This window comes from Fundulus heteroclitus, chromosome 15 (assembly GCF_011125445.2).
Source record: "Fundulus heteroclitus isolate FHET01 chromosome 15, MU-UCD_Fhet_4.1, whole genome shotgun sequence".
NCBI classification, from domain to species: domain Eukaryota; kingdom Metazoa; phylum Chordata; class Actinopteri; order Cyprinodontiformes; family Fundulidae; genus Fundulus; species Fundulus heteroclitus.
The window spans coordinates 28,178,797-28,205,785 of record NC_046375.1 but is presented as its reverse complement, the minus strand read 5'-3'; the positions used below and the strand labels follow the sequence as shown (position 1 = coordinate 28,205,785).

The 26,989-nt window shown below is 45.4% G+C and overlaps 1 protein-coding gene across 1 annotated transcript in view; it reads left to right on the top strand.

Annotated features, from left to right (window-relative positions):
* Positions 1-4,641: 4,641 nt before the first annotated feature.
* Positions 4,642-26,989, top strand: part of lama4 (laminin, alpha 4) — a 65,543-nt gene continuing 43,195 nt past the window's right edge. Inside the window, 7 exon segments of the mRNA XM_012878260.3 lie at positions 4,642-5,091; positions 22,755-22,856; positions 22,937-23,064; positions 23,165-23,245; positions 23,449-23,663; positions 24,146-24,246; positions 25,152-25,332. Of these exon segments, the coding sequence (XP_012733714.2) occupies positions 4,984-5,091; positions 22,755-22,856; positions 22,937-23,064; positions 23,165-23,245; positions 23,449-23,663; positions 24,146-24,246; positions 25,152-25,332 (916 nt within the window). The 5' untranslated portion in view covers positions 4,642-4,983.

Here is a 26,989-nt window from a genome sequence, read left to right as displayed (position 1 = left end):
GTCCGAGTCAAGTCCAAGTCATTAAAAAAAAATCTGAGTCGAGTCACTATTGATCCAAGTTCGTTGTAGTAACATGCCGTGACGTGTGATGTATGACATGAAGCAGTAACATTCCATTGCACTAATAATGGCGTTCCGCGAGCGAGCTATTTTTAGAACGTGACGTCATATCACATACAGGGCAAATATGCGTTTTCCTCCACTCTTTCGCTGTAGTTACCCTTGGTTTTACTCAGTAAAACGACTGCTTTTTCCAAGTCTAAGACGTCTCCTAACCATGGTTTTTAAACATTGTTGTTATGGAACGTGCAACAGCGACTCGAGGTACGCTGGTAGGCCGCATATGAAGGATGTTAAAGCCGCAAGCGGCGTCGATCGGCCCTCGCAGCCAAGCGCACTCCGGCCTATTGGCCACTGCCGCGGTGCCGGCCGGCGGGCGGGGTTCGCGCACCGCCGCGGCTCCAGTCCATGACTCACAACAAATCTGGTGCAGACCGACCGGTTGATGCAGCGAGGAGATACAGCCGTTGGATAATGATAATGCATTTGGCCACCGGACCGGACTAAATTGTTCGGTGGGCCGGACAATTTATACCAAATGCAGCTTAAGCGAAAATTCAGACTGAAGAAACTCTATTGCCTACCTCCATCAATCAGAGACTCATCCGCCTCCGACGCAAGCCAATCAGCTTTGAACTGCTCCTCCTCAAAGCCAATCAGCATCCTGGGTTCATCTTAAAAAGAACTCCACATCCTCGTCTCGGCCTTCTGCTCAGCGAGCAAGCGGTGGCTGCGCGTGTCCGGTTTGGACTCTGTCGACCGGTTTCAACCCACCTCCATCCCTTTCTCCACCATCGTAGCAGCTCCGCCTGGCTTTCCTACGGTCCTCCTTCAACCTCGTTCCTATCAGAGTGTAATTCCTTCTGGACTCTTATGGAATTCCCAGTCACTCCTTAAAACGGTCCGGCAGAAGACCGCCATGCTGAGCCTGGTTCTGCCAGAGGTTTCTTACCAAAAGGGGAGTTTTCCTCTCCACAGTCGCTTCATGCTTGCTCATCATGGACAGTTCATGCAAATCTGTGTTTATCCAAGTTGGACATGTAGCTCAAACAGATCATCATATGGACTGAACAAACTTTATTTATCTCCACTCCACCACCAGTTTCAGGCCTGGGGGGAAATATCCCTATTCTCATACGCCTGCTTATGCATATTGAAGTATAATTCAGCCTGAATTTTTCCTGCCGAGGTCTGAGCGCCAAACTCTTAAAATATTGTATCAATAAAATTCTTCTAATTGCTTTTTCTTTCTGTGTGAGTTTTTCAGATTGAATTCCTGGACGGTGACTACAAACAGAAAAAAAACGGCTGATGACGCCATGAATGCTGAGCAGGAGAAAAACAACGACTTACCTTTCTATCAACTCGGCCGGTTTTTCCAGTCTTTCTAAGCCCTCGACACTCAAGCCATCGTTTGAGCTGAACGTTGGTATGTTGTTCCACAGTTCTACCAGTAAAATGGGCGCCTGGACATCCTCTTGTGAAAGTTTAACAGCTGAAAAGTCGGTCATATCGTTGTATCTGTTGCATGTGTTATGGCTGGTTGCTACGTGCGCTCTCACACTGTTTGCCCTACCTTAGTGGCAAGGGGCGTTGCTCATGAGATGGTGACGTCACGTGCGCGGTTTAGATATTAAAATCATACACCAAATAATATTCTAATGACATATTAAAATTATAGCCTAATGATATAAAAAAAAGTCGAGTCTTTTTCTCAATTTCCGAGTCAGAATGATCTGAATGTAGGAGTCCGAGTCCAAGTTCGAGTCATCAGTGCTCAAGTCCAAGTCAAGTCACGAGTCTCTAAATTTAGCTAATGACTCGGACTCGAGTTCGAGTCTCGGACTCGAGTACTACAACACTGCTTGATAAACCAGCATGTGTGGGAAATTACGCACAGGTGCACATGTATCTTCGGCCGCCCTGTCCCGGCCCCTAAATACATGTGCAAATCAGTATAAATACCCGAAACACACCTACCACGTGTCCAATAACTATGGCAACAATGCTGTCAGACAGTCAATTCAAATTCAGGGGCTGCATCCTTCAAAGGATCCAGTCTACATGGGCCTGGTCCCAAGAAGGCGAAAACAAGAAGGCCGAAAGAGATCAGCTGTCAATTTGGACAGTTTAGCCTTCAGCGGATGTCCCCGTCCTTACCTCAGCGTAACTTCTGTTCCCTAGCAACCAAGACAGCATGAAGCATAGACCAAACGTTAATCTCACTGTCTCCACAAAATAACTACATTGCTTTTATTTGCCCCTTTACATATTCCTGATGGGTTATAATCTTTTGTATAAAATTGTTTTATTATCTTTTCATTGCAAATACACTCCTTTGTCGAGTTACATTTTTTAGATATTATGTTTAGACGTTTTGCCAAATCCAACCGCTTTACACAAGCAGATAATCCCAGTAAAATGCTGACAGGTGAGAGAACATTAATATCAAATAGATGAAGTTGTAAAATGACCTGTATGGTGAGTAAAAATAACAATAAACAAATCATAATAATGGTAATTGTTTAGCAGGAGCGCAGTTGCATATTTTTTGTTTGTTTTTTGTACCAACCAATCACATCTCTTAAAAGGCAGCGTCACACCTAGCTACAAAGTCGACCACATCTCCTCACTAAGATAAAAATTTCTGTCGTCTCCTTACTCAGAGTCACTCTCAGCAGCGATCAGAATCTTTCTGAAGCTAAAACTCCTTGTTACGAATTCTAAGGCTGTTAGGAGGTCTCTGAAAGGACTCTTGATTACCTGTGTATATACAGCCTCTGGTTTCTTAAGGCTCGACATGCAAGTCAGTAAGTTATGTACAATAACACTATGGTGTCCAACTACGTTTTATGCCTGCATCTGAAAAAAGCATCCACCTAAGGGTTTAGAACCTTTCACCAAAACAGTCATCAAGACCTGAGTAACCAGTATAATACAAGTTTATTGAGATTTGCAAAATGTTGCAGAACAAACAAGCAAATATTTGTGCATGTTTGTTTGACCACTTATATTCTAGTTATACAATCTATAACTAGAATATTGATCCATTGTGCAGTGCTGGTGATAGATATGCTCCTGCTGGCTTTGGTACAGAGGGCAGTATTGCTCTATGTCACTCAGCTACCTGACCCAGCAATGACATTGGATCAAATCAGTGTCCTAAGCTGAGGAGGATGTTAAAGAGGACCACCAAAGAAGCGCTCCCCGACAACTGATCTCTGGTGTTTGTACTGTGCTTGTGCTCAAAATACCAAACTGCTGTTGGACAAACATGAACAAGGAAGTCTCCTTAGTTTCACTGAGTTAATTAATGAACCAATGAGGCCCAATATAACTTCTGTGATTCTTTTGTCCATATGTTGTGTTAATCAGCTCTCAGTTAGTGATTTTTTGAATGGAGTTGACACCATCAAGAAGGTTTTTAAAGACAGTCAAGATGGTTAGCTTTTAAACAAAGGCAATATTCATTTTTAGCCTTTGCTGGGGTAATTGAGGCTCTGCCGATATATTTGAGAGAGATAAGTGATATGAAAGGAAGGGAAAAAAGAGATAAAACAGGGAAAGCTCATGAATTTAATTTTTTCGCAACTTAATAAGCCCAACCCAAAACAAATGTTGTAGCGTCAAGGCTAAGTGGTCTGTTATCACTCAGTGAGTCACAAACAAAGTGAAACACAATGGAATAAACCAACTCTACATTGTTCTATCTTAAAATAGGGCCGATGTGGCATAGGAGGTAGGGAGTTTGCCCTACAACCATCTCAGTCACGGTGTTATTAGGCAAGACACTTCACCTGCTTTGGCAACCTCAGTTGAGTCAGTCTGACCCAGGGCAGCTGTGGCTACAGAGTTGCTCAGCGTGTCAATGTGTAAATAACTGAATGTAGTGTGAAGCTCTTTTGGGTCGTCAGGACTTGATAAAGTGCTATACAAGTACAGGCCATTTACCATTTCTGTCAGATTCCCTAATGCTAAGTAATGGTCAATAAAGTATGAAAATACTTTCCATTCAATCATCACCCCCTTATCAATTTTTCAAAACAGTGTGAGACCAGTAAGCTAGTAATGTATTTTAGTCATACCTGTTGTGTATAGCTGTGTCACATCTTGATTCTCTGTGACATCTTTACCATGCATACCTGGATTGTAACTACCTGTTTATTAGTCACTGGAGACACATGAGGCATAAAACAGTTGCTTTCACACTGCAGTTTTTACAGTATCCTGGCAGTGTGGTATTCAGACTCTTCCTGTGTAACAGCCTCACACAGTCCCTGTAACTTCAGCAGCTTTTCAAGCTTCTGACCAGGATAAACAAACAGAAAGCTAATGTCTGGGGCTGTGAGGTGGAGCTGGGCCAGGATATCAGAGCAGCTGTTTCTTTTCTGCCCGCTGACTGCAGTGAGTGTTGAAGCTTCAGACCTTCTGCCCACCCTGGCTGAGCAGAGGGGGAGGGGCACTCGCTGCCTGCTCAACCCAAGGTGAAAAGGGTGCCATGCTTGTGGAAATGGAGACGGGGAGACCACTCAGTATGACTTTGCCAGTTGGGTTGGGGGTGGGGTGAGCAGTTCGGATGGGTGCATCGGGAGACAGAAATCCTCCCAGCGCTCACTTGCCTCTTTGCTGTTCTCTCTCTCACTGTTTCTCTCAGTTTCCCATCTGTATGTGATTTGGGCCCAGCTCAAGGGAGAGGCAATCCCACAAGGGGAGAGAAACCAGGACTGGGAGGGAGGAGAGAGAGGAGAGAAAGAGAGGAAGTCCACAAAAGTTAGTGTTACAGGATTCAGCCAGGGCCGGGACAGGGGGCAGTGCTGCATCTGGACATCAGGAGGAGTGGAAAAGTGTAGTTCCAGGCTGAAGAAGCTCAGAGGACACTGGCCGTGACAGAGGGAGAGGGGGGATCGCTGGACAAACACAAATATGGCTGCTAAATCCCTTTCCTGCCTCTGCCTCGTCTCCATCCTCTCAGGAATTGTCTGTCCAACGTCTGCCACCAAGTTTGGGGAACAGCAACAGCTTGTTCTCAAAGTAAGACTCTTCTACATTTTGATCGGTCTTCTGTTCATGTTTTCTGGTGCTTTGTTTAGTCTACCTCATCTGACTGGCCGCTGACATTATCCATAGATGTTTCTAACATGTAGACAATGGGTCTGGTTTACAGTTGAGTGGAACACGGGCTGTCTGACGCTTTACAAAGACTCCTCTGTGTTTTCACAGTGCATTGTGTTCATGCATGTACGTGTTTATATTAGGGCCACTCTGAGAATGGAGCTCAGATAATCTCTTGAGTTACTGTCTCCCCTGCTGTCATGTGCCTACTGCCCCTCCCTGACAGTTTCTTAATGGAAACAAGCTGCTGGTCTTTAAGGGAAGGAAAACCACACTGCAAAAACGGATCTAAAAATAAGTAAAATATTCTTAAAGTTAGTGTATTTGTCCTTGATTTGAGCAGTTAAATAAGCTTATCTGTCAATGGAATGAGCATTTTTACCCCTAAAATAAGATAATTAGACATCCTGCACTTGAAATAAGATGATTGAGATGAATTGTTCCTATTTTAAGTGCAAAATTCTTGTTCCATTGGCAAATAATCTTATTTACCTGCTCAAATCAAGGACAAACACACAAATTTTAAGAACATATTACTTACTTCTAGTTCCGTTTTTGCAGTGCAAGAGGTAGCACATGAGAAACCATTAGAAACAAGCTGCTCTCAGGCTTCAGTCCCACTTTGTTTAGCACAGTTTAGCTTCACCAGATAAACTCAATGGAATGGAATGAGCTACTATATGTAAATAACTTTTAAACACCAAAGGCCATTATAAGAAATCTATAGAACCACCCCTCATAAATTTATGCTTGACTTTCAGAAGGGCATGTCTTTACAGTGATCTTGAGCTGTAGCAGACTAGGCCATCTCAAAATCCTTTAGATATTTTCTTTGGTTGTTGGTGGATGGTTGTGTTAAGCTCAAGTAACAAATATCAGAAGCTTTTTTGTTGTTTGTTTTCTGCTGTGTTAATGCTGAACATTTAGCTGAATATTTAGAATCCGCTTGACTCAAGGCTGGTCCAGTCTTATTCCCAAAAAAAAAAGCATTTCTTGCCTAAGAAGGGACATTTCACTATCTGCCTCTCACAAAGAAAAGTTACATTCCTGAAGAATGCCAGAAAGAATACTGTTGGACTGTATGACAGGAGGAGGCCTTGCCTACAGTGGGTCAACAACTGAGCAATGATGCTCAGATGGAATTTCTGCTGTGACTGCTACAATACTGTTCAGCAATTGCAATTAATATTCTTTGAGTTCAATCACTTTAGTTTCCTTTCAATACCAACACAAGATATTATGTTATGTCTGTCAAACTATACTGTTTCTACTGCTTTTTATTAATTCAATTATGGAGATGAAAGAAACAAGAACAAACAGTGTGTTCCTGTGACAGTCTGCTTCTAACAAATTGCCTAAAGTTTATCACTTGTATCAATATGCATTTTACCACCATTGTATGTGACTGATTGACTCATGTGTCATTTAGCTTAACTTAAAAAATATGTAACTGCTCTGAGAACTGTCAGGTAATGGCTGAACAAACAATAGTTTTTAGGCCTTTTCCTAAAGTCAGACAAAGGTGTACAACCATTTTCTTGTAAAAGTTGCTGTATTCTTAGTATAACACATTGGTGCATTCATAAGTTACACATGCTACGTAATAACCTCCTGACGCCCCCAAAACAATTGCAATAGCAGACTATAAGTAATCCTTGAGTACGGCTATTATTAACTGAACCAGAAGCCTGAAGGTGACGTACAAACTGCACCAAGGAGAGTGGAAAAACACTTTCCTATCAAACTGCAAGCTGTCAGTCAGTCAGCATGCCATGCTACTGCTTGTTCTCGCACACTCACATCTTTAGATGGGTCGACAATCTTCAGAAAGGACTTCCCTTTGCATACATGCGGTTTATTTTTGCAACCGTATGTCTGGCATTCCGGCATGTTTAGATCTATTGTAGGTTCGTATTCCAGGGCCTGGTGCAGTTGGTACGTCACCATATGAGTAGTCTCGCGTGATTTGAGTGACAGCGTGTTATTTGGATATTGTGATGGCAGTACTCATACAAAAAGCACAGAAAGGATAAAAAATACATTTTACTCTATATAAGTGCAGTTTGGTACAAAATTACCAGTGATAGTATTTGAAGTTTGTGGGACCTTAAAGTCAAACAGAACAAAATTGTTTTTCATTCATCATATAATGACAGTGACTTTAAGACTACAATACAACACTAAAAGAAAGTCTTGCAGTCTTTTCAAATACCCAGTGATTCAAACCCCAGACACTCCGGTTTTCTCCCAAGGTACATAGCAAAAAAAAGAATGTTGGGTTAACAGCCCTTTTTAAAGCGCACTTAGGTGTGAGCAGAGGTGTTTCACAAGTATTTTTTTACACTTCAAGTCTCAAGTCTTCAGGGCACAAATCTGAGTCTGAAGTCTTTATTTTTGCAACTTAATTATGAGTCTGAGTCTGAAGCCTGAGTCAACCTTTCTGGGTGTAAGTGTATACATGAATGTTTGTGTGACGTGTGTGCCCTAGCTGGTATCTTCTGAGCCCAGAAGATACCAGCACCTTTTAGAAGAACAGAAAATAGAACGGTAGGCTATACGTTAAAGAATGGTTGTGTCATCTCGGCCATGACGTCTTGTTAATGCGGACAGAAATGCATTACTTTCAGATCATTGAGGGCCAAGGGGTTTGCCCCTTTGCAATAATATTTCTGTGAACTTTTGCAATCAGAGCATGGCTGTTTTGCAAGCACCTACATGCCTTCTGGTATAATTACTGATTTTACACATAAACCAATTTTATTTTATGCTGCATTGATTCAACCAGTACAAGTTTCAGTGGCTCAAAGTAAAATAAAACCCTAAATAAAAGCAGCTAAAAATGCAGCGCAGACTGTGATGTTTACTCTCTAAAGCTTAGTATTACTAAACCGGGGCCTCCAGATCGTGTATACGCTCTGTATTTCTTTGTTTTCTTACTTTTTTGACCTTAGCATCCCCTGGGAGGAAAAGTAGCCCAGGACTTTGTGTGCGTAGTTTTTGAGGCAGGGTGATTTTCTCATGACCTGGGATCTGTGCTTTCCTGAGGATGTTCACCAGACTTAAATCTTGTGTCTGGTCCCTTATTCAAAGCCATCATTAGCACAGCAGCATGCACAAAATGATGTCATGTCAGGGAGGAAATGCGATTCAGCATTCAAGCTTGGAAAACTAACCAAACAAGCAGATATCCCAAGAATATAAAGAGCTATAGCAAACAGTTTTGTTCATCCAGCAACACTGTAGAGATTCAGCAGAAATAAAGGCCTCCTGTATAAACATTGGGTGATGGCTGCACAGCCACGAAGCTCCACAGCCAGAGAGAGTATTCACTTTAAACACCATCATCTAGAGGACTGGATCCTGTTATTGCATTTGACGGCAGGTCTGTAATTCAAGCTTTATGGTTCATTTTAAAAGCAACTAGAGCTGAAATGAATTATGTAAATACAGGAATGCAACATCAGAAAGGGACAAGCTATGAGGCTTTATAACATGCTGAATGTCAGCTTTGTGTATTGTAGGACATGCAGTGGGAGGACCATGGAAACGGTTGAGAGAGTATGTTTCTGATGTCATTGGCAAAAACAAAATGCTACTTTGGTTTCCGTTGCCTAGCATTACCCGTACTGTGTTGTGCCACTCGGGTACAGTAACAAACTTCCAGTCCTCGTTTTTAAAGTATCTGTGAACTATCTGTGATCTCCTAAGGGCCCCGTTTCAGAAAGAATGGCTGATCTACCCTGAGTAGAAAGCAGCTACTCTGAGTAGTTCTACCTCACTCTGTCATACTCAGCTCTTTCGGTTTCAGAGCAGGTGATATCAATCAGGGAACTAAACTCAGCTTCCAATCAACCCTGAGTTCAGCACGAGCATGATAAAAGGCCTCATCAATGGAACGCAGATAACCTGATGCACCATGGCAATGGCAGGAAATGAGAAGCCTTGAAGTGCGCATTTCCCATGAGTTATATTGCCTCCATTAGAATTAGAAATCTTTAATGACAGCATATGTTAAATATAAAAGCATCACTAACAAAAGGAAAACAATGTTGTTGCTGCTGAAAAAAGCAAGTTAGCAGCAGAGAATGGCTGAAAAGGTCAATGGTTGAGTGATATGAGTGTTATTTGATGGACAATTACAGCTGTATTCTCACACTACACTCATTCAACACCAAAAAAAAAGGGGGGGGGGGACATCAATTGCATTTCTAGGTTCAATCCGACAGGCATAAAAGGGATGTGACAATCACAATGAAGTATGACAATACAGTTTAATCAGGTAAGGTCCAGTGTTGTAGCCTAACACTGTTGGGGGCAGGGGGTAATATAAATGGACAACTAGAGCGGGATGTCTCAAAATTGTATACAGAATAAATTATTGCTTTGAATCTGGTTGGGTCTTTTATTAATCGTCTGGGTGTCTGACTATGAAACAACATTAAACTACTATAACTGAGCGCAACAGTAGCATTCCTGACAGCAGGACATACAGATGAAATATTTTCTGCATTACGTATGTTACTGAAAAGCTGTGCAGCACAAAGAAAAACTGAGAGTGTCCCCTCGTTGTGTTATAAGAGCGATGTGCGGGCTGAGAATATTGAGATAAATAACTGACAGCAGCGAAAAACGGTAAAACTTGAAAATATATTAATCCAGAAATGATCAGACATTTAATCGTGTTCTGATCAGCCTCTACCAACAGAGATTTCTGTGGAGTATTCGTGCTCAAGCTTACAGGCTCCTCCAGAAAAGAACACGCCTTACCTCACACTGTGCAGATCTTAGCTTAGAAGTAAAAAAAACTCAGGGTTAGCCTAAACAACTCTGCTCAGTAGCAAGGTTGTTTCATGGAGTAATTTGTTTTGATAATTTGACTCAAGGGCAGGGCTTCTGAAATGGAAAAGCCAGAGTATGCAGGAGTTTATCCAAGAAATTACTCTGGATTCCCACTAACCCAGCTTTCTGAAATGGGATCCTGCTGACTAATTAATACTGACCAGAAACTTTTAAAAACAAAAGACAGCAGGTCATAGTTGTTTTTTTAATATGTTGGTGTCCTCCTATTATCCCATACACTGATGTTTGGTTCACTGGAGTTTCTAAAATTCAATTTAAAAAAACTCATCCATTTCTAACACGTCTATCCCTTGTGGGGTCGCAAGGGGTGCTGGTGTCAATCTCCAGCTGTCAGTGGGGGAGAGGCGGGGTACACCCTGGACAGGTCACCAGTCTGTCACAGGGCAACACAGAGAGAAACAGGGAAAACAACCATTCCACAACCACACACTCACACCTAAGGACAATTTAGAGAGACCAATTAACCTAACAGTCATGTTTTTGGACTGTGGGAGGAAGCCGGAGTACCCGGAGAGAACCCACGCATGCACAGGGAGAACATGCAAACTCCATGCAGAAAGACCCAGAGCAAGTGTAGGACTCAAACCCAGGATCTTCTTGCTGCATGGCAACAGTGCTACCCAGTGCACCACTCTGCAGCCCCATTTATTTATTTATTTATTTCCCCCAGTGTCCTGTCTAGCAATGTGGCAATAGGAATTGATGTCTCAATGCCAGATAGAGCTCGACAGATTTTGCTTTTACAAGTGGAGCGAACAGCTTTCGCCATAGTGCTCCGCTTGATTTATGCATGTAAATAGCTTTATTGTGAATCCTGCAGGGAGAATTTCAAATTATATGGACACTACAATGGGAGAGTAAAGGAAGAACAAGAAGAGAAAAAAAAGAAAGTGAAGAGGTGAAAGAAAGAAGAGATAAAAGGGAGAGAATGATAAAACTGGAAAGAGACGCAAAAAGAATAGCACAACCAACAGACATAAAGCAACAGATACACTTGAGTAACACAGATGCCATTGCTAAATCATATGTACTATTATTTAAGCTGACATGTGTAAAGTGAAACCTGAAAAAAGGAAGTGAAAGAACATAAATAAATAAACAAATTACAGGCTTTCTGTATATAAGTGAACACTTAATACCTGGAACCCTGCACCTGTGGGAGATGTGAGAGTGCACTAGTTTAGGTGAAAATTATCCAGAACGATGCAGCCCCATTTATAAAAAACAATTCACTTTATTGTCCCACAGAGGGGATGTTTTGTCTGTGTTTAACCCATTCCTTAGGGAGCAGTGGGCTCCGTACATTGCCCAGGGAGCAGTGTGGGGGCCTTGCTCAGGGACCCATGGTGGCAGTCTCCGGGGATCAAACCCGGTACTTGCAGTCTTCTCAGAATGCAAGCGTGCTGCTCCCCACTAGGCCACCACTCCCCCATACCCTTAGGTAAGTGTTACACTTATTAGAGAGTGGACAGATGACTTATGTTGTGTTTAGCAGTATTCTATCTGTGATGTGATGAGGTACTCTTCATCACAGAAAGCATTTGTTTAAAGAAATTAAAGTATATCATGAGCTTGAAATGCTGCAGAGTGGCAACTGTGTAGGCCTAGAGAAGAAAGGTCCTGACTGATAAGAAAAGAGTAAAAGTATGAAAATCTTTAGAATATTTTAAAGCATAGTTAAAACATAAATAAACAAGGCTTATTGGGTATTTTTATTTTGTTTTTGCTGTTTTTGATTGTTTTTTGCATTATTTATTTGGGATTGGTGCTTGCCTCAAGATGGAAAGATGGATTGTAGCTTTGTATCCAGGGTGTTCCTCAGCCTAAATTGGTGAAGGAGGAGCGGCACCCAAAAAGCACAGATTTCCACTTTACTGGCCAATGTACATTCCAACTCTCACCTTAAAATATGGATATATGGACCCAAAGAACAAGATTCCTAAGCAGAACCAAAAACCTGCTGGATGAAGTTCTGGGATCTCTCAGTACGAAAAATAAGTGTAGCTGAGGAGAGGAGAGTAATCTAGCGTTATAGAAATAACTCTGGGCAGTATTCATCTGCATGACTTTCAGGAGCGTTTATTTGGCCTTCTAGATTCGATCTGCTGTTTTTCCTGCACCATACTGGCTATTGTATTCTTCTGACATTTGCTTTGCCATTGTGTTGGTCCAGTGTGTTAGGAGGCACATTTTAAGGCACAAAACAGGAAGAAAGATCTTGGCTGAACAGGATGCGTCACGTGATCTTAAAAGAAACAAGGTGGAGAAGAAAAATAGCTAGAATAACATTTCAGAACATTTAAAAGCTAATAAATGCATAACTAATACTTAGCATATAAAGAAAACCAAAGACTACATAGAACCATGAACTGTAAACACAGATGTCCTAAATTACTGAAGAGGAGCACAATGTATAATACAGAGAAAAGGGAAAAAAGACCCACAAGCCAAAAGCTGCAGTAATCTTATCTCTTACTTCCTGTGATCTTCATTTGCTCTTTATTGGGAAGTCTCTGACATCTATAACTGACAAACATCTCATTCAAATAAAAGCATCAAACTGGTTATACTTACAATTGGCAGATATAGGATATCTTTGCAAAAATCCACAAATTCACATTAATGTATTTGAAGGAACAAAGGGAGCAAAGTTTAAAGCCCCAGTAAGACTTAATCCCATCTAGTGGTGCACCAACGATCAAGAAGTGTGCTCTGTTGCCTCACCGTTAAGCGCTTAATAAGTGCTACGGAAGCTGCGTATTGTCATAAATGTGACAGTGTCAGCATCTTTCACGAGTGTCCCGTCCAGCGTTAGCTAACAAACTCTCTGCTGGGAGGAAGGAGTAGCTGCCCTGTTTCTAGCATAATGCATTCACTGTTTTATTGAATTAATTTACCTGTCCAGCAGAAAGCCTGCAACCTCTGCATCCACATTGAAGCTTTCATTTTTGGGGTCATTGTTTTTAAACTTGGCAGAATATGTATTAATGAAAGCAATATTTGTTTTTTTCTAATAAATAAAGCCAAATTTATTACACACTGCCCCTTTAAAGTAAAGGAAGCATCATGGTATGGTGCAGTTTGTGACTTTGGTGCCTTCAAACCTTGCTGTCATTTTAAGAGATATTTATCTTAATGCCCCAAAGTTTTTTGTTTTTTGTGAAATTACCACATAAACTATGTTTGGCTAAATATATTCCACCCTGTGGCATTTGTGTGACCATACTGATGCAGCAACTAAGTCTTCATCCAGAGGCCATGCTACAGCCACAATAGACAACTCAAACCATGTGCAGACGAGATTAAAAAAATAAGGAATATCTTTTTCAACAAATGCCATGTGAAAAGATTTTCCATTAGTCACACGGGGACACTTCATCCCCAAGGATAGAAAAAACACAAGAACACAAATTCCTGGAGAGAAATCCAATATTATTCAGCTGCAGAGTTTTAATTCCAAGCTGAGCCCCACTGCTGCTCTCAAGCCTCACCCACCCGAGGTCCCGCTCTGGTTCTGGTTTAAAGCACAAAGGAAAAACAACTTCTTTCCCCCTTCCCTTTAATATAAGTGCTGAACATCAATTTAAAACAGCATGTTACACTATTCCAGTCTTCCTTCATAATTACCCTCCAGAAGTCCACAAGATTTGAGCTTTGTTCTGCTTGGTTCATTTCTGTTATTCATCAGTCTCAAAGCCACATGTTATACAGATTTTAAAGATTTGAACTGAATAATACATGCACAAACGTAAATATTAATTAAGCTTTTGGTGGATTAATGATTTGAGCTTAATTTACAAATATGTTGACACAAATCAGTTAGGCTGAAGCAAAGAGGTAGTTTTAGAGGAGTATATGTCATTTGTTGTCCCAAAGCCCATGTCACCCCCTGCAGCTGTTTGATCCATCACACAGCCATCAGTTATCGTCCAGTTGTTTCTTTAAATGCTGTTTTTCTATAAACTTGGTATAGTTGTTTCCCCTTTAGCTGCCTGAATAAGGAGATTTGGCCCCTTCCATTCCAGACTACCAAACATTTAGAAATTGTTCGGGTCAGGGTGTCTTTGCAAGGAAGCGCAACACATGAGTACATAGTAATGCAATGTGGCTCCAAATCCACAGGAAATATGTCCTGCTGGACATAGCACTTCTGTTTTACAGGAAGTTTAACATGAGCTGGCCACAAACACAGCTTTGTCTCATAGCCCATCTGTGGATTAAACAAAGTATGAATCACAAGCATCCACAGCTGTAGGTCTGAGGAATGTTCCACCCTCCAGTAGCTGTGAATGCACTCCTTCAATGTCCGGTCGACTGCGTGAAGCAAGAAGGTCAAACTCTGGAGTTCCTGCAGGCTGCAGCTAACAAAGTGCTATTGTAGGCCTCGCTGAGCTCAGCAGCTCCAGAAGTTCAAAGATAGTCAGAGGATGTAACTGTGTGCGAGAGACACAAAGAGAGCCGGTTATGTTACAGCACATCATCCTGGTACAGGCAGACATGTCACAGGAAGCTTAAGTTCAGACAGGTTTCCTCTGAACAAGACACACTGCTATAAAATATATTTTATCTTTACTGGTATATTTAAGACCATAGTTCAATGCTTAATAAAACTTGAAAAAAATATCTTGATGAGTAGACACTTTTCATCGCAAGCCTTTTACAAGAAAAGCTGACACAGAATTTAACACTGACAAATTAAACTATTTCAGAGGAAATGATGAAGAGTATCAATGCAACATTCACTGCCAGAAAATCCAACATTATTTAACTTTTGAGAGCCTCTATTAGCTTTGTTCTGCAAGTTCAAGTCCTTTTGAACTGACAGTTAATCTTCTCTAAGCCTTACACCTAATTCTTAATCTACTCACCTTTAATCAGAGAAAAACATAACTGCTAATACTATTAGTGTTGCGCCGATGCCATTTTTTGGCCCCGATACCGATACCCGATACCTGGCTGTGCAGTATCGGCCGATACCGATACCATACCGATACCATCTGTTTGATATTCATGTGTGTGTATATATGAAGAACTGCATACTACTTGGATGTAAAATAATTGCCTTCATGGCTTTGTCAAGCTGCTACCTTCGTTAAGGAGGAAAAAGACTGATACAAAGTGAATCTAGTAGAACTAGTGAGTGTCGGGAGAGAGAAGGCTGTGTTCAAGTGACATACAAACATCAAAATGGTATCGGTGCCCTATTTGTTGGTACTCGCCGCTAACGATAACACCATTTTAGTGCTGGATCGGGGCCCCGCCCGATACTGGTATCGGTATTGGTGCAACACTAGATATTATCCAAATGATTGTATTGGGTTTGTATTGGATAGACCAACACAACCTGAACAAGTGAAAGTAAAAGTGAAAACAGGAGCTGAGACTAACGTTTTGACCCACATGCAAAGTGCTATGTGTGGCAGAAATGGCACATCCCTCTGAACACACCATCCCAACAGTGAAACATGGTAGTGACCACATCATGCTGTGAAGATGCTTTTCTTCAGCATAGGCGATTTTGCGCTGAAAAAGAAACGTTGTCTGTAAATATGCTAAGTTTGTCGAAGTAAAGTATTAGTAATCAGTACTTCAAAAATATTAACTCAGAATGGCGAAACACAAATGAATGCCACTGTAATGATTTGTGACGAGAGAACCCAAAAGTAAGCCGGACACTGAGCTGGAACTTAAAGAAAGGGTTTTAATAACAAAATCCAGGTGGCAAAAGGCAGACTCAAAAAACAGGACAGGTACGGACCGACAGACAGGCAGGATGGGTACAAAAATAATCAGAGGCTGGAGAGGGCTTACCGCAGACTGGCGCGAGGGGTACACACAAGACGTTCCAGCAACAAACAAACAACTAAGACAGGCTTAAATAGGAGAAAGGAACAGGTGAGAAGGGCGGGACCAATAACCAAAACAGGTGAAAGCAATAGAGGGAACATACTGACTAATAAAGAAAACCCCTAAGCAAATAAAACCAAGACTAGAAGACTACAAACAGACTAGGCACAAATCAAAACACCACAACACAGAAATAAATCCTAAAACAGAAAAGTTGACTAACTGAAAATAACCAAAACCACAACAGAACATTACAGAGCCCCCCCCTCAAGGGCGGATTCTAGACGCCCTACGTCTCTACAAAGAAAACTAAATAAAAGTCCGACCGGGCGGGCGGAGGGGGCTACAAGCAGGAGGGTCAGAAAAAAGACAAAACAACCAAAACAAGAGTCCAAAACAGAAAACAACCCACATCGGGCGAACCTCAAAAAAAATAAAAAATAAAGAGTCCAAACAGTATACGTGACCGTCCCGGAGGACCAGCTAGACGTGACAGGTTCTCCGGCGGTCGTCCCGGCGGACGGCCCAGACGTGACAGACTCTCCGGCGGTCGTCCCGGCGGACGGCCCAGACGTGACAGACTCTCCGGCGGTCGTCCCGGCGGACGGCCCAGACTTGACAGACTCTCCGGCGGTCGTCCCGGCGGACGGCCCAGACGTGACAGACTCTCCGGCGGACGGCCCCGGCGAGACAGGTTCTCCGGCGGACGGCCCCGGCGAGACAGGTTCTCCGGCAGACGGCCCCGGCGAGACAGGTTCTCCGGCAGACGGCCCCGGCGAGACAGGTTCTCCGGCAGACGGCCCCGGCGAGACAGGTTCTCCGGCAGACGGCCCCGGCGAGACAGGTTCTCCGGCGGACGGCCCCGGCGAGACAGGTTCTCCGGCGGATGGCCCCGGCGAGACAGGTTCTCCGGCGGACGGCCCCGGCGAGACAGGTTCTCCGGTGGAGGGCCCAGGCGAGTCAGGACCTCAGGAGGCCGCCGGCGGAGCAGGGCAACAGAAGGCCGTCGGCGGAGTAGGAACCTCATAGACCGTCGGCGGAGCAGGAACCTCGGACCCCGACTCCTGAAGGGAGAGAAGACAGAGCCGGGTTCCGGACTACAGGCTAGGGGAGGCGTCGGACTACAGACTACGGAGGACGCCGAACTACGGGCTAAGGCAGGTGCCGGACTACGGGCTAAGGCGGGCGCCAGACTACAGGCTGAGGCGGGCGCCAGACTACAGGCTGAGGCGGGCGCCAGACTACAGGCTGAGGCGGGCGCCAGACTACAGGCTGAGGCGGGCGCCGGACTACAGGCTGAGGCGGGCGCCGGACTACAGGCTGAGGCGGGCGCCGGACTACAGGCTGAGGAGGGCGCCGGACTACAGGCTGAGGAGGGCGCCGGACTACAGGCTGAGGAGGGCGCCGGACTACAGGCTGAGGAGGGCGCCGGACTACAGGCTGAGGAGGGCGCCGGACTACAGGCTACTGGTGGCGGCGCCTGGTTAACAGCTACAGGCGGCGGCGCCTGGTTAACAGCTGCAGGCGGCGGCGCCAGGTTAACAGCTGCAGGCGGCGGCGCCTGGTTAACAGCTACAGGCGGCGGCGCCTGGTTAACGGCTACGGAAGGGGGAGCCTGGCTACAGGCGACTGACGAAGGAGCCTGGCTACAGGCGACTGACGAAGGAGCCTGGCTACAGGCGACTGACGAAAGAGCCTGGCTACAGGCGACTGACGAAGGAGCCTGGCTACAGGCGACGGAGGAAAGAGCCTGGCTGCAGGCGACCGACGAAGGAACCTGGCTACAGGCGACTGACGAAGGAGCCTGGCTACAGGCGACTGACGAAAGAGCCTGGCTACAGGCGACTGACGAAGGAGCCTGACTACAGGCGACGGAGGAAAGAGCCTGGCTGCAGGCGACCGACGAAGGAGCCTGGCTACAGGCGACCGACGAAGGAGCCTGACTACAGGCGACCGACGAAGGAGCCTGGCTACAGGCGACTGACGAAGGAGCCTGGCTACAGGCAACTACCGAAGGAGCCTGACTACAGGCGACTGAAGGGGGAGCCTGGCTACAGGCTGCTAAAGGGGGAACCTGGCTACAGGCGTCTGAAGGGGGGGCCTGGTTACAGGCTGCTAAAGGGGAGGCCTGGCTACACACTGCTAAAGGGGGAGCCTGGCTACAGGCGACTGAAGGGGGAGCCTGGCCACAGGCGACTGAAGGGGGAGCCTGGCTACAGGCTGCTAAAGGGGGAACCTGGCTACAGGCTGCTAAAGGGGGAGCCTGGCTACAGGCTACAGAAGGAGATGCCTGGCTACAGGCGACTGAAGGGAATGCCTGGCTACAGGCGACTGAAGGGAATGCCTGGCTACAGGCGACTGAAGGGGAAGCCTGGCTACAGGCGACTGAAGGGGAAGCCTGGCTGCAGGCGACTGAAGGGGAAGCCTGGCTGCAGGCGACTGAAGGGGGAGCCTGGCTGCAGGCTGCTAAAGGGGGAGCCTGGCTACAGGCTGCTAAAGGGGGAGCCTGGCTACAGGCTGCAAAGGTGGGAGCCTGGCTACAGGCTGCTAAAGGGGGAGCCTGGCTGCAGGCTGCTAAAGGGGGAGCCTGGCTACAGGCTGCTAAAGGGGGAGCCTGGCTACAGGCTGCAAAGGTGGGAGCCTGGCTACAGGCTTCAGGAGGCCCCGGGCTACAGGCTTCAGGAGGCCCCGGGCTACAGGCTTCAGGAGGCCCCGGGCTACAGGCTTCAGGAGGCCCCGGGCTACAGGCTTCAGGAGGCCCCGGGCTACAGGCTTCAGGAGGCCCCGGGCTACAGGCTTCAGGAGGCCCCGGGCTACAGGCTTCAGGAGGCCCCGGGCTACAGGCTTCAGGAGGCCCCGGGCTACAGGCTTCAGGAGGCCCCGGGCTACAGGCTTCAGGAGGCCCCGGGCTACAGGCTTCAGGAGGCCTTGGGCTACAGGCGTCAGCCAGTCCTTTAAAAAAGAATAATCGCCCAATCAGTCTCTGGAGGGGCTCCGGGAGTGACAGCCAGTATAAAAACTCAGACAGCTGACTGTCACATAGGGTGAGTGGAGAGGCTGGAGGTGAATGCTTATGTGGAGATCCAGAGACTCTAAGGTCTTGAGGGCAACTTGACTTCTTGGCCCTCCTCCGAGACCCTAGGGGTCGGCCAACCCTTCGAGGAGTTGGGCGACGTACGCGTCCTCTTCTGCTTCGGCGGGGAACGTGATTGCCCCGACCCCCCTGGACCCAACCGATGTGGGGAAGTGACTGACCCTCCTGGGTCGACACAACTTGGTCCGGCAGCGGACCCTCCTGGGTCTCCACGTCGCCGGACGGCGACTGATCCTCCTGGATCGCTGCGTCGCAGGACGGCGACTGACCCTCCTGGGTCTTGAGCGGAGGCGGGTCCTGCCGGACGCCCACTAGGGAACTGGGTGGAGGCAGACCCTTCAGAACCCCCTCAGAGGGGCTGGACAGAGGTGGGATCTCCTGGACCCCCTTGTAATGCTTAGACGGGGACGGACCTTCCAGGGCTCCGTCTTGACTCTGAGGAGCTGGTTCAGGTGCCGAGGCGTCGGCCGGGCCTTCGGGGACAGGATCAGGGGCCGAGGCGTCTTCCGGACCATCGGGGACTGACTCAGGGGCCGAGGCGTCCTCCGGACCCTCGGGGACTGACTCAGGGGCCGAGGCGTCCTCCGGACCCTCGGGGACTGACTCAGGGGCCGAGGCGTCCTCCGGACCCTCGGGGACTGACTCAGGGGCCGAGGCGTCCTCCGGACCCTCGGGGACTGACTCAGGGGCCGAGGCGTCCTCCGGACCCTCGGGGACTGACTCAGGGGCCGAGGCGTCTTCCGGACCCTCGGGGACTGACTCAGGGGCCGAGGCGTCTTCCGGGCCCTCGGGGACAGACTCAGGGGCCGAGGCGTCTTCCAGACCCTCGGGGACAGACTCAGGGGCCGAGGCGTCTTCCAGACCCTCGGGGACAGACTCAGGGGCCGAGGCGTCTTCCAGACCCTCGGGGACAGACTCAGGGGCCGAGGCGTCTTCCAGACCCTCGGGGACAGACTCAGGGGCCGAGGCGTCTTCCAGACCCTCGGGGACAGACTTTGGTCGGCTGTAAAATGACCGGAGGGCTGACCTGTAATGTTCCTCCACCTCCTTTAATTTCTTCTCCAGCTCTTCTGAATATTGGGCAAATAAGGCCTCCCTAAGACGCTTAATCACCGGGGCAAAGGACCTTATTTTGTCTTCCAATAAACTGTGATCATCATCAGTGGTACCACTAGGAGGAGCTGTGGGAGCAACAGCACCGGAAGGTGGAGGACGCCGGCCCGCCGAGCAGGAAGAAGCCGCAGCCCATCGTTTCCTCCTCCGACGACACGGCTGAGAAACTTGCTGCGGAACTGGTGCTTCCGGCAGAGTCGGTTCCGGAAAAAGGTCCGGGCGGAGATCCCGCACCACCTCTGCTTTGACTTCCAGAAAAAAGGGAGGGTCTGGCCGGCATCGCTGCGGGAAAGTGCCGCTGACGAGGAGGTGACGCCTGGGACCGACACCGGGGGGACAGATCGCTAGCCGGGTTCCCTCAAAAGAAGATTCCGGCATCGATCCCTGATCCGCCTCCATAAAAAACTCTGGTTCTGGAACGAAAGGAGCAGGGGAGGGCTGACAGCGGACGTCCGGTGAGGGGACATCTGGACGCTGAAGGGTGAGTGGAGTGCTAGCCTGAATAAGCATAGCTCTTCCTGAGCGGAAATAACGTGTCGGCTTTGGGTTCATTCTTGGCTGGAACGTAATGTAATGATTTGTGACGAGAGAACCCAAAAGTAAGCCGGACACTGAGCTGGAACTTAAAGAAAGGGTTTTAATAACAAAATCCAGGTGGCAAAAGGCAGACTCAAAAAACAGGACAGGTACGGACCGACAGACAGGCAGGATGGGTACAAAAATAATCAGAGGCTGGAGAGGGCTTACCGCAGACTGGCGCGAGGGGTACACACAAGACGTTCCAGCAACAAACAAACAACTAAGACAGGCTTAAATAGGAGAAAGGAACAGGTGAGAAGGGCGGGACCAATAACCAAAACAGGTGAAAGCAATAGAGGGAACATACTGACTAATAAAGAAAACCCCTAAGCAAATAAAACCAAGACTAGAAGACTACAAACAGACTAGGCACAAATCAAAACACCACAACACAGAAATAAATCCTAAAACAGAAAAGTTGACTAACTGAAAATAACCAAAACCACAACAGAACATTACAGCCACACTTGTTTTATTTAGAAAAAAAAACATCAATAGGTTTTTCATGTGTTGGTTGATAATAAAATCTCAGTAAAAAACATCCAAGTTTAATGGTTGTGATGTAACAAACATGGAACAGTTCAAGGAGTATCAATAAACTGCACGATGGAGAAGAATCAAGAACCTTTTATTGTCACCATGTTTTACCATGGTGACATTACCTTTGAGGCAGACAGACACCAGCTTAGGATACACACAAATAACATGACACACATACATATCAGACTTAGTATTTACAGTTGTTTTTTTACAGAAAGAAAAAATCCAAATAGGTAGTGTGAGAATTTCTTTTGAAAGCTGTGAGGCAGTCAGGCTGAGCAGAGAGGCCCACGGTGGGCTAAATTGCCCTGGAGAGTTACCCACCACAGTGGTTGCAACAACAAACTGGTGAGAAATAGTTTGAGAGCCAAAGGGAGTATGCTGCAGGCAGGGTGGAAAAGGTCAATCAGTTGCCTTCTTCAAAGCAGGAGGAGCAGAGCTGGAAGTCTGTAAATGAAGACCAATAAACAGACTGGAGAGAGCCACTGGGAGCACAAAAAGGGCAAAGAAGGAAGAAATGCAGTTTGGATGTAAGGTGATGGCTGGGCTAGGAACTGGTGGACAGCTTCTTTTAAATGAGAAATTTAAAAACCTATTATTATTCAGCAATATTTTGATCATTCCCTTCATGTCAAATGAATTGTCCTTCTCTTGCATGCCAAACATTTCCCAAAACTCAGAATATCTTTCAAAAAGCAGAAATTCACATGCACTAAGAGACAAAAATAAATGGGAAACATTTTTATAGCTCTAAAAACAAAAACAAAAGCATCATCTACATTAGTGCTACCGGGCTATCACCTCTCCCAGAGTAGGTAGTAACTAGTTACATTTACTCAGTTACATTTACTTGAGTAACTTTTTGAACAAAATTTACTTTTAAGAGTAGATTTACTGCACTCTACTTTTTACTTTTACTTGAGTCATATTATATCATACTCTTACTTGAGTAAAATTTCTGGCTACTCTACCTACTGTGAGTAACTTCACGATTAAAGAACATACTTGTTTTAACCAAAAATGCACCAGAGAAATAAAAGCCTAGAGTTCATGTTAAAGTGAGACTTCGTATTTGTACACAAGCTTTGTTACTTGTTAGTGTTTTATCTGATGAGCTAACTGAGCCATTCGGAGGTCAAATAAACGTACAGTAAACAGTAGACGTTGTCATTGGAAGTACTTGGCACTGTTCTAACATACTGTATATACATTAAGTGCTTTAGCTGCAGTCTCTGGTAAAGAATGACAGACCTACCGTTGAACTAGATAACAATTGAGGGTGAATGAGGGTCAGAAAGGCAGGTGTGAATATTTTTATCTTCCTGTCATAATACAACCTCATACAAAAAAAAAGGCCTGAAAGGTGCCTTCTCATTAAATAGTTCATTAGTGGTGATACTAAGACTGGAGTAAGACTGTGTTTGGGACAACACAAGCTGGCCATCCTTTTCATGGGGCAAATGTGGCTTAAGCTGCAGCGGAACTGCTTTCCGACACCTTGTTTTAAACTCCATTAGGCTTAAATCGGATGTTTCTCTTCCTTTTACAGGTGTGTGCGAAGGGTTCTTTCCTCAGCCAACAAAACGTCTGCCTTCCATGTAACTGTAAAGGCCACGCTGACTACTGTGAAGACATCACTGGCATTTGTGTCGTAAGCATCCCAGTCTGCTCTAACTGATCCAGGGTAATGGTGAGTGTCACATTTATTATAACCAACCCCCCCACCTCCAGAACTGCAGGGACCACAGCACGGGGGCGTTTTGTGAAATGTGTGAAGACGGCTACATCCAGAGCTCCAGACAGGATGGGCAACACGCCTGTGAACCCTGCTCCTGCCCCATCTCTAGCGACTCTAATAAGTAAGCTAGTTTGTCCTTTCTGCTGCAGTTTTCCAGTTGAATATTGTTAGCAACGTTCATGCTCTGACATACGTTCCTGTGTCTGTGTGTGTCCGGCTAGCTTTGCTGTGTACTGCAAAAAAGGGGCTAGCACTCTGCAGTGCAAGTGCAAAGAGGGCTACGCTGGAAATCACTGCGAGAGGTCAGTGCTGATTAGACGTTCAGCTGCCGAGAAAACCTATGTGGATCTCAGCCACGCTGTTTTTGTGCGATTAGTCAATGACTTTACGTCAGTAGTATTTGGTCCCACATTGTTCCCACACCTCTTACAGATTTAACTACATCACCTTTCTGATAAAAGTGTTAATTAGAATTGTATATCCTCACATTCTCTCTTCAATACAGGTGTGCTCCAGGCTACTATGGCAACCCGATGCTGATTGGTTCATCTTGTAAGAGGTGTGACTGTAACGGCAACACTGACCCTAACCTGATCTTCAACGAGTGCCACAACGTGACCGGCCGCTGCCAGCACTGCTGGGGACACACGGCCGGTGCCAGCTGTGAGAGGTGTGCCCCGGGGTTCTACGGCGACGCCATCAGCGCCAAGAACTGCCGAGGTAGGGGAGTAGCAGGAGGAAATGGCCGCATCGTAAACCTTCCAAGTGGCCCAGGCAGTGGTGTTTGATGTGCGTGTTTAGTGGAACGGCTCATTTAGCAGAGCTAGGAAGAAGGCTGGGGAAGCTTGTCGACGCAGCTGCTCACTCATTCTGCCTGCTGTCTGTCGCTGTCACGCACCCTGAGACAGCAGGCTGGCGCTCTGTTCAGTGGAGCAGCACAACTTGTAGTGTTTTGACATGATCATCAAGTCATCGTAACTTTAGAAAAGCATGTTTTTGTTCTAGCTAATCTGAACTGTGCGTAAAGTCACATGTACCTCAAAGGGTTTCTCTGCTGAACCTGAAAGCTGCTCTATGAAAAAAAATAAAAAATCAAGGCCACAAGTTAAAGGATTAGTGTATGGCTAAGCTTTTCTACCTTACACACTGCACGATGTGACATCAGAGGTTCTTATTGCTGAGCATGTCCTTGTCCTCCCCAGAGTGCGAGTGCGACAAATGCGGCACCTCCTCGTGTGACGACAGGACAGGAGTGTGTCACTGTAAGCCGGGAGTCAAAGGACGCCTGTGTGACCAGTGTGAGGTGAGACTGACCACGTGATTTCTGCACACTGCCCTCACTAATATTACCTGATCAGTACAGAAGTGATTAGAAGAACTGTTGTCAGTTTCCCAACAGTATGTTAATGGCAGAAAGAATGAAGGCAAGTGGATTTTCTGACACATCAATCCCTGAAGAACTGTCTCTCCTCTGTCTCAGCCTTTATTAATAGCCTGACTAAATTTCATAACTATTTAAGCTTAGATTACTTGAACTCTGATTTATGTAGCGTGCATGCAGAGATAAATCTTAGAGCCCAGTTCTGCTTTACTGATCCTTACCTGTATGAAACTATTGGTTTCTAATGACTTACACAGTATTACAGTCAGTACAAGTACTGCTGATTGCACCATACACCACTTTGTACAGACATTCACGCCCTGGAATGTGTTCACATGTTGTATGTTTTTCATTAGGATTTTAGTCAATGGGCCAAAACAAAAAAGTCTGGCCTGCATTTGTATTCAGACACCCTGAGTCAAGTCTCCAAGCCAATTCAACTGCAAGATGAAATGTGCTAACAGCTATAGGCTGCCATTGTTTCATCTGAAGTGACAAGAATAGAGAACAACAGCTGTCAGTAAAAAGCAAGGGAAAACATAGGGATGAAAGAAATGGAAGTTAAACTTCCAGATGAAAGCAATTCGAGTTGTGGTATAAATACCAGAAACCTTTGTGGTTGCGTTTACTGTCAAACGCAATGAGCTGGAACATTCATTCAGTCATTGCACAACCAGTATTTAAAAGAAAAAAATAGCACATGTGAAGTAAAATGATTGATATTTCTATAGCTGCTTCAAAATGAATTTGAATAACTTTATTTAATTCTTTCGTTGTCCTTTTTGTAATTAAAGCTATTATTATTATTATTATTATTATTATTCTAGGAGGGTTACTTTGGCTTCTCCGGCTGCCAGGGCTGCAGGAGGTGTGAATGTGGGCCAGCTTCCCTACGGACGACATGCCATCCACTTACCCACAGCTGTCCGTGCCGCCCGGGGGCAGGAGGCCGTTACTGCGAGCGCTGCCTCCCAGGATACTGGGATTACAGTCCTTCCGGCTGCCAGAGTGAGTCTGGTTCCTGTCTTCTCCAGGGCAAATGTTCCCTCTCTGTCTTGAACTTAGCATTGCTTATTGCGAAATAAAGTACACGTTCCCAGAGGAAAAGGCTGCACTGGACCTTCCATTCCCACACCCACAACGGCGGCAGTGCTGATGATGTCAGAGGAACATGTGTTAAAAGCTTTGAACCTTTGCCTGAAAACTCTCTGCAGAGAATAGGATGATATCACCATGTAGCTCAAGTGTGTATACATTGTGCAGATGCTAAAGCCATCAGTCCCTCAGCAGAGAGGCCATGCATTTACATGGATGGATGGGAATTAATAGAAATTTAGTTATACCAATTCCATCATCAAGCTCACTTATTGATTCAGTTCCTTATTGATTCTCATTGTGTTAGAGCGTAAAATATGGAACAAATTGGTTTTGTTGCAGTAACTTTATTTCAAAGAATACACCAACATTTCATATTCCATTCAAACAAAATTAAAGCTGGCTTAAAAAAAATAGGAAATCTTCTGTCAAATGGATAGTATAACTTAACTAAGTATAACATAAGGTGGCACTGTCCTTAGTTGGAATGGCAGGATCACTTCTATACAGTTCTCATTCCATTTTCTGTGTGACAGAGGCGGGGAGCTGTTGCTGCTGCTGGGAAAAATAAGTTCACAGGCCTCTTCATCAGAAAGTTCTTCTAGGGTTGTCTTTTTTTCTTTTTCTTGTTTTTTTTTTGTTTTTTTGCAGCTTAAAAGATGGCTACTAAAAATGATACACCTAACCAAAACGTCTTATGAACAAGGTTTAATTTCAAATTAAGAGTGTGGTATTTCATGCCACCTGTCATCCATCAAAAAAGACAAGACTTGCATAGTCATCTTCTTATTCGTCCATTGTTGTTTCTCCCTGTTCTGGCAGTATAAAATAGAATCAGCTAAAGAAGAGTGAGCAACAAGAAAAGGTCTCACAACAGAAATCTGTGACAATCAAAGCTATTTTCTCATTGAAATACCTCTTGTGTTCCTGCCTATTGGTTTGCTGCCACTGTGTAATGTTACAGTGAGGTAACGGTCTTGAGTAAAAATTGACCATCCATCAGCTGGGAGGGCTTTGTTTGAGACATCCGTCAGACCTCAGATCAGATCGCTCTTTTCAATCCCACACCAAGCAGGGATCAAAAGATTTCTTAAACTGTCTCTACCTGAGGGATGGTGTTTTGATTTGAGAATCAGAGTAAACTTCCTGCAGAGAATATGTTATGGAAATAACAAACCAAACTGTACTGGTTAATATAACTACATTCGGACAGTTACTTTTTTCAAATGAGCCATGCCAATATGCAGTGCATGATCCTACCTGGCTTCCTACCTGGCTTCCACCCTGGCAAAATGGTGGAAACCTTTCACCACAAATCTAGCCACTAGTCAGTGAAATTCTTTTGTTTTCACCTCTTTCATTTACCCTTCCCTGCCTAGATGAAAGGTGTGGCAGACGTTATATTAGAGCCAGTCTCTGAGACATTTTTACTCCTCAAATAAAGGTTCATTTGAGATTGAGATTATTCATACAGCATGATGCTAACATATATACAATTAACAGGACCTGGAGGAGCTTAACATACCTGGGACATTTAAAGGCAGAAGATGCTGTGCCACAAGCTCCCCCT